The 14,980-nt window shown below is 37.9% G+C and overlaps 1 protein-coding gene across 4 annotated transcripts in view; it reads left to right on the forward strand.

Moving 5' to 3' along the window:
- The window catches only part of ANAPC10 (anaphase promoting complex subunit 10), an 83,007-nt gene that overhangs the window by 37,311 nt on the left and 30,716 nt on the right, over positions 1-14,980 (forward strand). Inside the window, exon 5 of one of the 4 annotated variants that reach the window (XM_010813723.4) lies at positions 1-14,980. This exon is cut by the window's right edge and continues 29,010 nt beyond it. Within the exon in view, the coding sequence (XP_010812025.3) occupies positions 1-201 (201 nt within the window). The 3' untranslated portion in view covers positions 202-14,980. 4 annotated transcript variants of the gene reach the window in all.

Consider the following 14,980-nt stretch of genomic DNA (forward strand, 5'->3'; position numbering starts at 1 on the left):
TATTTTATTATGGAAAATTTCAGATACACAGAAAAGCTGAAAGAACTGAACAGTGAACCCCAACATACTCATACTCATATTCTAGACTATACAATTGTTAGTGTTTTGCCATACTTTATTATGATCTTTTCATTATCTCATTTTTATGTACATTTCAAAATAGGTTGTAGATATTTCTACATTTCACCCCAAATACTTTAGCATGGTGTATGATAACCAGAGTCGTTAATATTTCTTTCTAAAGGTTCATTTTTTAAGGTAAAATTTATGTAAATTTTGCACAGATCTTAATTATTTGGTGAGTTTTGACAAATGTATAATACATCTGTATAGCCCCAACTCCTATTAAGATAGATATAGAACTTTCCATTACCCAGAAAATTCCCTCATATTTCTTTCTAGTCAGTCCCCATATCTGTCTTACCCTCAGTGGTAACTGTTGTGATTTTGTTTGTTCATTCATTCATTCATACCACAGATTAGTTCTGCCTGTCCTAGAATGTCATATAAATGGAATCATACAGAGTATACATTTATGTAAAGATTCTTTTGCTCAGCCTCATTTTTTTGAGATCCATCCATGTTGTTGCATGTATCAGTACTTCATTTTTTGGATTCCTGAGTTGTAATCCATTGTTTGAATAAACTACAATTTATTTATCTTCTGACAACTTTCTGAAGCCAATAGGACCATGCTTTTGTGACCTGAATTTTATTAATCCCCAAATATTTACATTCCAGACATATTTTCAGTGATTTTGAAATATACACTTGGAAAATTGTGACCCTTATTCAGCAGTTTTTCTTTTCAGAAAATTTTTGAGCTCAAATAGTCATTAAAATCCTCAAATTAGGTGGTTCTGAGAAATCTGCGACGGACCTATACTTTTTTAAAACGACTTCTAGTTAAATTGTGACCTGGACTCTTATTTGGTGTTTATATTTAGATCTATCTACATTTATATTTCTTCCCCGAGTTAGTAGTAGAATACTTAATAAAAATCGTATGTACTTTCATTGTTTTCTTATTAAGTGCAGTGTTTTCCTCTTGTGAAACTTGCTTATACATTAGCAAATAATAAGTAAGTACATTGTCCACAGGTATTATTGTTGTTTGATCTTCTTTGAAATAAATTCATTGCTTTTTGAGATGAATACTTGATCTTCTTCCAGAGTTATCTTCCTTTATTTTTTTTTCCATGGTAAACATTTTATTTTTCTACCTCAGTTGCTTATGGGGGTAAAAATAAAACGTCATTAGGGAGAAGCACAGATGAACTATTTATGGAGATGAGGAAAATTCACGATGGCTCGAACGTCTGTGAGCTAAGTATACTAGCACAAGTTCACTAAAGCAAAGCAATTCACAGCAGAACAAAACAAACAGGGGGAAAAAAGCTATACAGATTTTGAAAAATAGCATCTATGAAAAAGTCTGTGGGAAAATAAAAGGAAATTAACCAATGACGACATCAAGCATCTTTAATGAGATGAGCCAAACCGCACATGTTGGGCCTAAAGGATGTGCGTGCATGCTTGTTGCTAAGTTGTGTCCGACTCTTTGCGACCCCATGGGGCCCGCCAGGCTCCTCTGTCCATGGGATTCTCCAGGCAAGAATACTGGAGTGGGTTGCCATTGCCTTCTCCATCTTCCTTTATTTTTAAAGAGTAATTCTGTAAATTTTCTCAAGGACTAATTCGGTTTTGAAAAATTGCCATAAAAATGGTAGTCTTATTCTAGTTTAAAAACCTTTCTTATTTTCTCTTGACAGACCATACTGGTTAATTTGTACTTCCTGTGCTTGAATAAATTCACAAATAGATCAGCTCTGAATTTTCTTCATTTAAATTTTTTTCAATACTTTTTTCATTCAGAATCATTAAAAATTTTATTATCATAGTCATATTGGACCATTTGCTAGACTTTTATTAGTCAGTTAGTCATGTAACTAACAGTGCTTAAAGCCTTGAGACATTTACTTCTTGTACTTAAATTATTAAATATTTTATATTTATCACATGATTGGGTCACTCATATTGAGAAACCTTTGGGAGCAGAGTCAGCTTGTTTTGATTTAGAATTAAAGATTTGTCATACAATTCTTCATACAGGTTGAAATAAGTGAAACGCTAGGAAGAAAAGGTTTTGATCCAAGATATGTATGGTTGAATCGTCCAAAAAGAGCCTGTTGGAACAGTGCTGCTTTTCTTCTCTCAGAATTGTTACAGAGACTGCTAAAAGGAAATGATGTAGTCAGAATTGGTGTTCAAAGCACATTTGTATAATGTTAGCTTGCATTTTGGAGAAGGCAATGGCACCCCACTCCAGTACTCTTGCCTGGAAAATCCCATGGATGGAGGAGCCTGGTAGGCTGCAGTCCATTGGGTCGCTAGGAGTCGGACACGACTGACCGACTTCACTTTCACTTTCATGCATTGGAGAAGGAAATGGCAACCCACTCCAGTGTTCTTGCCTGGAGGATCCCAGGGAAGGGGGAGCCTGGTGGGCTGCCGTCTCTGGGGTCGCACAGAGTCGGACACGACTTGAGCGACTTAGCAGCAGCAGCAGCAGCAGCAGCATGTATGGTATATTTTTATAATGTCCACTAGATGTCACTGTTGTCCTTTAATTGCTGTTCTCCTAAACTTAAGAGATTAAGTTGATACCTCAAGTAGTCCTAGTTGCACTGGTTGTTTCAAGAGTGTATTAAAAAATTCTTTAATGCATTTTGGGAACTGTAGGCTTCATGTCTAATTTCTAGCTATGTGTTAAATATATGTTTGTATCTGTAAATTATAGAAACTTTAAAGACCATTTGGACCATTGTAGAATACTTTTAATCTAGTCTTTGCTTTTATTATATCATTTAAGTCATGAAACATTAGCCATATAGAATAAGGGCTCTTTTAAATAGTCTCTAAGTGTGTTTATATTTCTGTGTAGTGACCACATAGCCTCATGAGACCAATAATAATAAATATTACCAGGTGATAATGTAAGTTGTTTTCCTGAAAAACTTAATGAACATACTGTTTCTCTGCCACAGTTCTCGCTAAGGAACCATAATTTTTGGATTTTGCTTTAAAATATTAGTGTTGCCTTTGCAGCTCATAGTATAAAGAATACTTTTATCTTTAATTATACATCTTTATAATGTGATTTATTCTGTTTACTTTTTATTCTTTTTTCTTTTGTAAGTTAAAGAAGTTAAGAATTTGATAGCACTTTGTTTTTTAAGGAAATATAAGCAAAGGATGATTTTATTTTCTTAATGTTACTCCTCTATAACATCTAAATTGTTACTTTAAAAAATCTTTGCTTTTTCTAACTCAGATACTAAGACAAGTGATTAAAATAGTGTGAACTTTTATGAGGTTTTTAGAACCATCATTTTATTAGTTATAGGACTGATTTAACTGAGTGGAAAATCCAACTAAATCTTTTTATATTTTTCCATGGATGCTTGCCCACCGGAGGGTGTAGTGTGTATTGGAGTGTTTTAATAGGTTTTCCTTTTTTACTAGAAATTATGGATTTGTTTACTTGAAACACTCTAAAGCCTATTTTCTGTAACTTTGTTATTGATTTGAAATAGCAACTTTGAAAAAAAACTATAGTTCAGGGTGAGAAAAACTTATCAGTCATCCTGTTTATCCAACTATTTCTAGTTTTCTAGCATATACTTTCTTTCATCTCAGTTATAAAGTATGACATTATATGTAGATCTTTGTTTCATCTGTTGAAAAATCTCTGCAAAAAGATCAGGCCCTTCCTTTACTATTCTAGAATGCATATTTTAACCTGTATTCCTGAAGAGGAAGTTAAAACAAATTAAGTTTAGACTTTCTGTCTAATGGATACAAGATACTGACTCTGGGCTTGGCCAATTAGAACACTTTTTGTACCAGAGTTGAATTAATTTATGCTGCTCATTCTGCTTTCCTGTTTTCAAAATTATCTATCCTACACAGATTGGAAACCAACAGCCTAAGAACATTTTATGTTTATAATTTATTGCTTCTGCAGAAGAGACTATTTCTATATGGAAGTAAGAATTTAGCATTTCAGAGTCTGTGTCATTATCTTTTCAATATATTTAATCTCAGTTTTGTTACTTTTATGCAAGAAATCATGTTCATGTTGTCCAGGAAGTTATTCTAGAGATGTTTTCAAATAAAGATATGGTTTCTTTTTAACTATTTAAATCCTGTGTATTTTAGCATTATGTTTTGGTTTAATGTTGTTCTTTTCCTTTGCTCTCAGAAGGAAAATATGTGTGAAGGAAATTTTTTGTTGTTTAGTGTGAGGAACCAGAATACTACTGTGTATTAAATGTGATCATTTTAGAATACATCCCCAGCTAAAATTTAAGAAAATTTAAAATCTATGTTTTCTAGCTGGGCTAATAGATACATGTATATGTATGGCTGAGTCCCTTTGCTGTTTACCTGAAACTATTACAACGTTGTTAATCGGCTATACTCCAATACAAAATAAAGTTTTTACTAAAGACAGTTCTCTTTTTATCTCTGTGTGTATTCTCATTCCCATAAAAAAAACTATTGTAGAAATTTTTGTTCTCAAATATAAAATGAAAGTCATTTATTGAACATATATTGGTGGCTCTCAAAATTACTTCTACACAGTTTATGAAAAACAACTTGCTAATTTAAGGTTAAGCAGATGTTTTCAGCATATGTGAAAGTTGTCTTTTGGTTCCTTGTTAGTATTTTACTTCTAAAATTTGTAGTCACAAGAGGATCAAGTACTGATGGAGCCCAAAATTGAGCGCTTAAGTGAATTTTAAGCCTTGCTTTTGTCTTCAGATAATAAAGCTCTTACCAAGTGTTTTTTTCTTCTTTTAAGAGGAGGCTTGAAACAAGTCTTTAATGTTAAGAGAGCCATAATGATATTTTCCTTTTCTTCCGTGTGGGCGAGCATTTTGGCTGTCTACCTCGTGTCTTAAATCAGTAGCATGGCTATGAGAGTCCATATATGGTACTTTGACAGAAGTGGTTAATAAGTCAGCTCTTCTGTTAAAATAACATTTACTATTATAATTTGCGTTCCATTAATGTGTGTGGTAGAGTGCAGAGATGCAGACAAAGGCTCTGACTCTCTCCATTGATCTTAAAATCTACTTTTATTTACTTTCTTATGAGAGGCCTATTTTAAGCAACTTGATATAAAGTAGAATGATTTAGGTGGTATCTACAGACATAAATTGGTTTGATAAGACAGTGTTTAATTTACTGAGCTCTTTGGAAAAAATAGTTTTTATTGAATTTAGCTAATTGGAAAGAAAATATTTTTTAAAATCAGCTTTTATAACAAATTTTAGGACATTTTGAAATGAGTGTAGAATATTTTGGTGTGGTACACACAATTTTTTGGCTAGAAATAGTGTTGTCTTTTATTCCTTTCTAAACATAATGAAAAATATTCATAATTATCAATGCATACATTACTTATTTCTAAAATGGAGTTGAGATAACTATGCATTTGGCGTATGTTTCTTCTTGAAACTAAAATATATTACAGAATAGAAGAGTATATTTATTTTTAGGAGAGGAACCTTCTTTGTATCTCTTGTTTTTTGTTTGACCACAAACTTAAACTATAGATTTTTTGCATAGCCTGGCATTCCCATGTAATACAAATTCTTGCTTTGTTCAGTAAATATTTATTTAGAGGCTGTTAAGTGCCAGACACTGTATTAGGTACAAGGGATACAGCAGAGATAGTCACTATTTCTGCCTTCAAGCACTTCGTAGTCTGGTGGAAGAGACAGGCAAATAAATCAACAATCACAGTTTAGTAAATACACGCAGCGTGTATGAGAACACAGTAGTTTAAAATTTTTTTAATTTAATGATAGTGATAGTTTGAAATTTTTTTCTAAAAGAGGTGATGGTTTGACTGAATCTGAAGGATAGAGTAAAGCCTCCTCAGGTGGAGAATAAAGTGGAGCTGTTTCAACATAAAGGTTCTGTACAAAGGTATGGAAGCATGCAGGTCTGGCATGATGGCAGAACTGCCAGGAGTTTAGCATGCCTGACAGCTGGGTAGGTGTGAGGCGTCGCAGGAAAGACTGGAAAAGTGTTTATTCTTTCAGCATATTTACTGTGATGGTAATGGCCTGTGTATGTAAGGAGTTTACCTTTTTTTGTAGAGTAAATACATAATTGTTCCACTGAAAATGATATAGGTGAAAGTCAGATTGTGCCTGCTGTCAGACTTCTAGGGAGCTTAGACTTGAAATGAGGAAACGTTGATAAAGTGAAATCCTGGCTATGGTGAAATGGACTGGAGCAATGTGAAAACCAGGCATGTAGTCCTGTGAGTGCGGGCTTACTCGCTCAGTCGTGTCCGACTCTTTTGTCACCCTTTGAACTGTAGCCCACCAGACTCCTCTGTCCATGGGATTTTTCAGGCAAGAAAACTGAAGTGGGTCTCCATTTCCTCCTCCAGGGGATCAGGGTACAAATTACGAGGATTTAACTAAGGTGAGAGCGGTTGGGTTCAAGAGGAAGGGATGTGTTTGAAGTGGAATCCACAGGACTTGTGAATGATTGCTACCTGGGAGTATCTGCAGGTGATTCAAGTAGGTAGAACGGGACATCTAGCATTCTTCTCATGTCTGGCATCTGGTTGAATATTGCGATTTAATTGGAAATGGAATATAGAGTAAGGACCATAGAGGTGGGGATGGAGAGAAAGTTTAAGCTAATGAAATTAATTTTGCCTCTGATTTCTTGTATCCTTTCAGATGGAAGACTTTTCAGTGGGTAGTCAGGTCCATGAAACTGAACCCAAGGGAAAAAGTCTAGGTTAGAGGTATAGATTTGGGAATCATCCATGTGTAAGTAGCAGCTTAGGTGTGAGTTTCAGTTTCATTCACGGAGTGTGTATGGTTGAAAAGAATACCAGAGCTGAAACTGTGGGAAATGCCAGTATTCAAGGATTGGGTAGTAAAAGGTCATCCAATGAAAAACGCTGAGAGGAACTGCCAGAGATGAGAATAAAAATCAAGAAAATACAATGTCACAGAACTGATAATGGTCAAGAACTCAGTTAGATAGGGCCTGAAGAGTTTCCTTCCTAAGCCTGTGTGACATGTTGTAATAGGCAATGTATTTAATGCAGCTCTGAACTAAGGCAGTTCTTGCAAGTAGTTTAGTCACTCTTTGGAGGGATAGTTTCTAAATTTATATTAATAGATTGGAGACTAATGAAATTGATTTGCTTTTGTAGCAAGAATTCTAAGTTTTCCTATCATAGTATTTGTGCTAAGTAAGAAGATTCTGATGGGTATTCTTGTTTCATAAGTCTTTAAATTGGAAGGTTTTGTCCTGCTGATGCATACTTGAAGGAAACTATGAAGTCGATGGGGTTTCTTTCAAGAGCATTGTGCTGTATAGTTACTTTTTCAAGAGCATTTTCACAGCAGTTATGGAAAGACTGCACTTAAAAAATTTTTTTAGGCAGAGTGACAGTAGTAACAGTCAAGGGCAAAGAAGACAAACAAACAAAAACCCAGAATTAGAAAGCCCTTTATTTCACCCTGGGCTTCCCTGATGGCTTGGTAAAGAATCTGCCTGCGATGCAGGAGACCTGGGTTTGATCCCTGGGTTGGGAAGATTCCCTGGAGAAGGGAATGGCAACCTACTCCAGTATTCTTGCCTGGAGAATTCCATGGAGCCTGGAGGGCTACCGTCCATGGGGTCACAAAGAGTTGGACACAACCGAGCGACTAACACTTCCCCTTTATTTAATCATATGGCAGGATGTGGGTTTCCCAGGTGGCGCTGGTGGTAAAGAACCTGCTTGCCAATGCAGGAGACGTAAGAGACACGACTGAAGCGACTTCACACACACACGCGCACGGCAGGATGTAATACAAAAATACAATAAAATGCACTTTATTATGTGTTTTACTTACAAATACGAAAATGAGATATGGATTATCAACCCCTGTTATGTAAAGAAAGCTTACTGAGTGTGAGCAGCTGAATGAGCCAGGACTGAGCACCTGACTGAAAACCTAGCGGGTGTCGAAAACAGTAGACTTTAATAAAAAAGTCAAACCAGCAGTCAGTCCATAGCCTTGCCACTGACCCATGTTTGTATACTTCAGGAAGATTATCTAAATAAATCCAATCGATTCCTTCTCAGGAAAAAAAAAAGTTTTAATTGTGATAAAAAAAAAAAAATAACCCCATAGGGTTTGTCATCTTAACATTCTTAAGTATATAGTCCAGTAGTGTTAACTATATTCACATTGTTGTATAACACATCTCCAGAATGTTTTCATCCTGCCAAACTGAAAATCTGTGTCCATTAAACAAGTCCTTGTCGTTTCCCTACCCTCAGACCCCAGTAACCACCAGTCTGCTTTCTGTCTCTGAATGAGTGAAGTCATACAGCATGTATCGTTTCGTGACTGGCGTATTTCGGCTAGCACGATGCCTTCGAGGTTCATCCCCGTTGTAGCATATCACAGGATCCCTTTCCTTTCTAAGGCTAAGTCATATCCCATTGCATAGATAGACCACACTCTGTTTATCCATCCCCCTGACAATGGACAGTCAGTTGCTCCCACCTCGAGATTATTGTGAATAATGCTGCTTTGAACACGGGTGGGCAAATAGTTCTTTGAAACCCTACTTTCAGTTCTTTGGAATATAAATCCAGAAGTGGAATTGCAGAATCATATGGTAGTTCTGTTTTGTAATATTTTGCTTCTCTCCAAAGGATGGCTTATAAGAAACAGGCAAGTTAGCAGTAAGACTTGATGCAGAAACATAGTAATTTGAAGAAGGAGGGGTAAGGTGAAGGGCCGTGCACCACTGAAGCTTTGAAGTTAGAAGATTATAAGCTGTGAGGTACAGGAGTGGGCAGGATGGCGTATGGATGGAGTGGGTGTAAGGACAGAGACAGACGCGAGGAGAGCGACAAATAGGGTGGGACAAGTGGCTGCTGCCCCAGCATTTTCATTTCCTGACCTTTCTGATACCTGGGTGTTTATTTTCTCCTGGTTTCCCATGTGTATATAAACTTTTCCGTAATCTCCCTCTCCCTATAGACTTTGGAGTGAGTTTTTGTCCCTGGCTACTAAAATGACCCTGATTAGAACAGTAGTAGCAACAGAAAGCAGAGAAGGCGATGGCACCCCACTCCAGTACTCTTGCCTGGAAAATCCCATGGATGGAGGAGTCTGGTAGGCTGCAGTCCATGGGGTCGCTAGAGTCGGACACGACTGAGTGGCTTCACTTTCACTTTTCACTTTCATGCATTGGAGAAGGAAATGACAACCCACTCCAGTGTTCTTGCCTGGAGAATCCCAGGGACGGGGGAGCCTGGTGGGCTGCCGTCTATGGGGTCACACAGAGTCGGACATGAGTGAAGGGACTTAGCAGCAGCAGCAACAGAAAGAGCTGCAGTGTTTCTTGCTAAGAAATACCTGCTGAAAATAGTTTTCATAATTTAAATATATATTGAATTGAGGAAAGCTTACTCAAAGACTTTCATTTTTTTTTCTCAGCCTCTTATTTCACACGTGTTAAATGAAGAATTCATATTCTCCAAATATTAGAGGCAAAATTTTTTTTATAGGACCAGTGTTGCATTTGGAAGAGAAGAATTGGCATGTCAGTTTTGATTTTTTAAAAAATACTTATTTTTTTAATTTGCTGCTCCTGGTCTTAGTTGAGGAATGCAAACTCTTAGTAGCAGCATATGCAATCTAGTTCCCTGACCAGGGATTGAACCCGGGTGCCCTGCATTGGGAGTGCAGAGTTTTAGCCTCTGGAACACCAGAGAAGTCCCTCAGTTTTGATTTAGATTGGGTTGACGATCATAGAATCGTTTTTGAGTTGTCGTGTTCACTATTATTTGTGTTTATTGTTAGCTCTGTGTTCTATTAAGTACTTCCTGCACATGTCACTGTGCTAAGCAGTCATTACTTACAGTTCCGTTTTTTCTCTCCAGAGCTCACGTGGTGGTCAGATATCATATTCAAATCAAGCTGAGACTTAGAGAGGTGAAGTAGATCTTGTGCTGTAGGGCTCACGCTCAACATGAGAACGTTAGAACTGAAAGGAACTTTAGAGGTAATTTAGTTCATCAGAAACTCAGATGCTGAACAAACTGGCAGGTAACCCACCACCGTTAATCCATGCCTTATCCAAAAGCTGTCCCCCCTTTGGATAAGGCATGGATTAATGGTGGTGCGTTACTGCCAGTTACTCAGTTGCAGCCTTTCTTACCTCAGGGAATATAGGTGCAGGGTTGCCAGTCTTGCAGTTTTTAAAGAGAAATCATAAATCTGGATTTGAATATGAAATTTCCCAATTTTTAAAACATGCTGGGCAAACAAGGTATATTTGCTGCTGGATGTGGCCACCAGTTAGCAGCTTCTTACCAAGTACGATGCCGTTATTTACGAGCAGTACACCACGAGGTAAAGTAAGCTGCCCAATGTCACACAACAAAGCAGTTTTTTAGCTGGGAACCAACGAACACTATGTATTTCTTTCATTTTTTTCCTTAAAAAAAATCACATTAGATTACAAGTTACCAAGACATTTCATCAAGTTTTTCAGAAAAATTGAAATCTGTATCTGAGGAAGTGAGCTAGTTAGTACTAATTAGTAAGTGGTGGGATAGATTAATTATTGATTTTTGAAATGTATTTAAAAATTGTTTACTCCCTTGGTATATCCTCTTGAAAATTATTGATACATGTAATGCTAAAGTTGTTGGCGTGTGTGCGTGCATGTTCGGTCACTTCGGTTGTATCCTACTCTTTGTGACCCTGTGAACTGTAGCCCACCAGGCTCCTCTGTCCATGGGATTCTCCAGGTAAGAATGTTGGAGTGGGTTGCTGTGTTCTCTTCCAGGGCATCTTTCTGACCCAGGGATTGAACCTGCGACTCAGGTTTCCTGCATTGGCAGGCAGGTTCTTTACCGCTGGCACCACCCGGGAAGCCCGTTGTTGGCATACGTGTTTATAAATATTTGCTTTTCTTTTTGCTGATTGCTCTTGCTTAATGATTTTGCAAAGACCTTTCAGCAGGGTAATTTGGAGAATAAGATTTCTAAGGAGAAAAGAAAAAAATCTCCAAGTTTCAGAATAAAAGATTGAGAATATTGGAGTAGGAACTCTGGGAATATAAGCCAATTGATAACTTTCTTCTGTGGCCACAAGCATTTGTAGGTTTTGGGGGACATATTTACAATTATAGTTGATGGTAGAAAACAGAAACAGTAGTTCAGCTATCTCAGTACTATTTTCAGAACAAATTGTCTACTTTGTAATTAGCTTAAAAATGATAATTAGCTAAAATGGTCCATAGCTAATCTTGATCTCTGGTGCTTAATTAAGTAGGGCAGAAGCGACCTTCAAAGTACTTCTGATAAGAAAAGATCTAGAATCAGACTAAGTGATACTGTAACTTAGAGACAGTAGTAGGGAAATTGTTTAGCTGTTAGCTGTCTAACAATTTTTATTGTCTGAAGCCTTATCTTGTTCTAAATTTATATGGTATTTCTTAAATAGCTGTGTAAATTTGCTACTGCCTTATTTTTGATAATGAAGATTATAAGTTCTTATTCTGGATCTTATATAATCTGTGGCTTCCCATTCTTTGCCACCAAATGAACAAAATTATCGTATAGTTAGAGATACCTCAGACTGAAATATATAATGTTAAGAGAATGAGAAGACAAGCCACAGACTGGGAGAAAATATTTGCAAAAGATACCTCTCATAAAGTACTGTTATCCAAAATATAGAAAGAACTTTAAAAACTCAATAAGAAAACAAACAATGTGATTTTAAAAATAGGCCAAAGAGCTTACCAAACATCTCATCAAAGAAATACACAAATGGCACCTAAGCATCTGAAAACATGGTTCACATCGTACGTAATCAGGGACGCGCGAACTGAAAGGAGATGATAGTACACATTTTATTAGGATGGCGAGTCCCCAGTCCTCACAAGGACATGGGGCAGAAGGAACTCTCACTCACTGCTGGTTGGAAGGCAAGATAGTGCAGCCACTTCCCTGGTGGCTCAGACCATAAAGAGTCCACCTGCCATGCAAAGACCTGGGCTCAATTCTTGGATTGGAAAGAGCCACTGAAGAAGGGAATGGCTACTCTCTCCAGTATTCTTGCCTGAAGAAATTCCACGGACTGAGGGGCCTGGGGTTACAAAGAGTCAGACACGACTGAGCCACTTTCGCTTTCACTTTGGAAGACAGTTTGGCGGTTTCTTAAAAAACTACATGTACTCTTACCATATGACCCAGTAGGCTTGCACTTTGATATGTACTCAGAGGAGTTGAAAACTTCAGTTCAGTTCAGTCGCTCAGTCGTTTTCGACTCTTTGAGACCCCACGAATCACAGCACGCCAGGCCTCCCTGTCCATCACCAAATCCCAGAGTTCACCCAAACTCATGCCCATCGAGTCGGTGATGCCATCCAGCCATCTCATCCTCTGTCGTCCCCTTCTCCTCCTGCCCCCAATCCTTCCCAGCATCAGGGTCTTTTCCAATGATTCAGCTCTTCGCATGAGGTGGCCAGACTATTGGAGTTTCAGCTTCAAATCAGTCCTTCCAATGAACACCCAGGACTGATCTCCTTTAGAATGGACTGGTTGGATCTCCTTGCAGTCCAAGGGACTCTCAAGAGTCTTCTCCAACACCACAGTTCAAAAGCATCAATTCTTCAGCACTCAGCTTTCTTCACAGTCCAACTCTCACATCCATACATGACCACTGGAAAAACCATAGCCTTGACTAGACAGACCTTTGTTAGCAAAGTAATGTCTCTGCTTTTAAATATGCTATCTAGGTTGGTCATCACTTTCCTTCCAAGGAGTAAGCGTCTTTTAATTTCATGGCTGCAATCACCATCTGCAGTGATTTTGGAGCCCAAGAAAATAAAGTCTGTCACTGTTTCCACTGTTTCCCCATCTATTTGCCATGAAGTGATGGGACCGGACGCCATGGTCTTAGTTTTCTGAATGTTGAGCTTTAAGCCAACTTTTTTACTCTCCTCTTTCACTTTCATCAAGAGGCTTTTTAGTTCCTCTTCACTTTCTGCCATAGGGTAGTGTCATCTGCATATCTGAGGTTATTGCTATTTCTCCTGGCAATCTTGATTCCAGCTTGTGTTTCTTCCAGCCCAGCATTTCTCATGATGTACTCTGCATAGAAGTTAAATAAGCAGGATGACAATATACAGCCTTGACGAACTCCTTTTCCTATTTGGAACCAGTCTGTTGTTCCATGTCCAGTTCTAACTGTTGCTTTCTGACCTGCATACAGGTTTCTCAAGAGACAGGTCAGGTGGTCTGGTATTCCCATCTCTTTCAGAATTTTCCACAGTTTATTGTGATCCACACAGTCAAAGGCTTTGGCATAGTCAATAAAGCAGAAATAGATGTTTTTCTGGAACTCTCTTGCTTTTTCTATGATCCAGCGGATGTTGGCAATTTGATCTCTGGTTCCTCTGCCTTTTCTAAACCAGCTTGAACATCTGGAAGTTCACAGTTCACATATTGCTGAAGCCTGGCTTGGAGAATTTTGAGCATTACTTTACTAGCGTGTGAGATGAGTGCAATTGTGCAGTAGTTTGAGCATTCTTTGGCATTGCCTTTCTTTGGGATTGGAATGAAAACACCTTTTCCATTCCTGTGGCCACTGCTGAGTTTTCCAAATTTGCTGGCATATTGAGTTCAGTACTTAGCAGCATTATCTTTCAGGATTTGAAAGAGGTCAACTGGAATTCCATCACCTCCACTAGCTTTGTTCGTAGTGATGCTTTCTAAGGCCTACTTGACTTCACATTCCAGGATGTCTGGCTCTAGGTCAGTGATCACACCATCGTGATTATCTGGGTCATGAAGATCTTTTTTGTACAGTTCTTCTATGTATTCTTGCCACCTCTTCTTAATATCTTCTGCTTCTGTTAGGTCCATACCATTTCTGTCCTTTACTGAGCCCATCTTTGCATGAAAGTTTCCCTTGGTATCTCTGATTTTCTTGAAGAGATCTCTAGTCTTTCTCATTCTGTTGTTTTCCTCTATTTCTTTGCATTGATCGCTGAAGAAGGCTTTCTTATCTCTCCTTGCTGTTCTTTGGAACTATGCATTCAAATGGGAATATCTTTCCTTTTCTCCTTTGCTTTTCACTTCTCTTCTTTTCACAGCTATTTGTAAGGCCTCCCCAGACAGCCATTTTGCTTTTTTGCATTTCTTTTCCATGAGAATGGTCTTAATCCTTGTCTCCTGAACAATGTCACGAACCTCTGTCCATAGTTCACCAGGCACTCTATCTATCAGATCTAGTCCCTTAAATCTATTTCTCACTCCACTGTATAATCATAAGGGATTTGATTTAGGTCATACCTGAATGGTCTAGTGGTTTTCCCTACTTTCTTCAATTTAAGTCTGAATTTGGCAATAAGGAGTTCATGATCTGAGCCACAGTCAGCTCCCGGTCTTGTTTTTGCTGACTGTATAGAGCTTCTCCATGTTTGGCTGCAAAGAATATAATCAGTCTGATTTCGGTGTTGCCCATCTGGTGATGTCCATGTGTAGAGTCTTCTCTTGTGTTGTTGGAAGAGGGTGTTTGCTATGACCAGTGTGTTCTCTTGGCAAAACTCTATTAGCCTTTGTCCTGCTTCATTCTGTACTCCAAGGCCAAATTTGCCTGTTACTCCAGGTGTTTCCTGACTTCCTACCTTTTGCATTCCAGTCCCCTATAATGAAAAGGACATCTTTTTTGGGTGTTAGTTCTAAAAGGTCTTGTAAACTTACATCCACACAAAATCCTGAAAAATCCACACAAAATCTTGAAAACTTATATCTACACAAAATCCTGCACCCAGATGTTTATAGCAGTTTTCGTCACAATTGCTAAAACTTGGAAGCAACCAAGGCATCCCTCAGTAGGTAGATGCATAAATA

This window comes from Bos taurus, chromosome 17 (assembly GCF_002263795.3).
Source record: "Bos taurus isolate L1 Dominette 01449 registration number 42190680 breed Hereford chromosome 17, ARS-UCD2.0, whole genome shotgun sequence".
Classification (NCBI taxonomy): Eukaryota; Metazoa; Chordata; class Mammalia; order Artiodactyla; family Bovidae; genus Bos; species Bos taurus.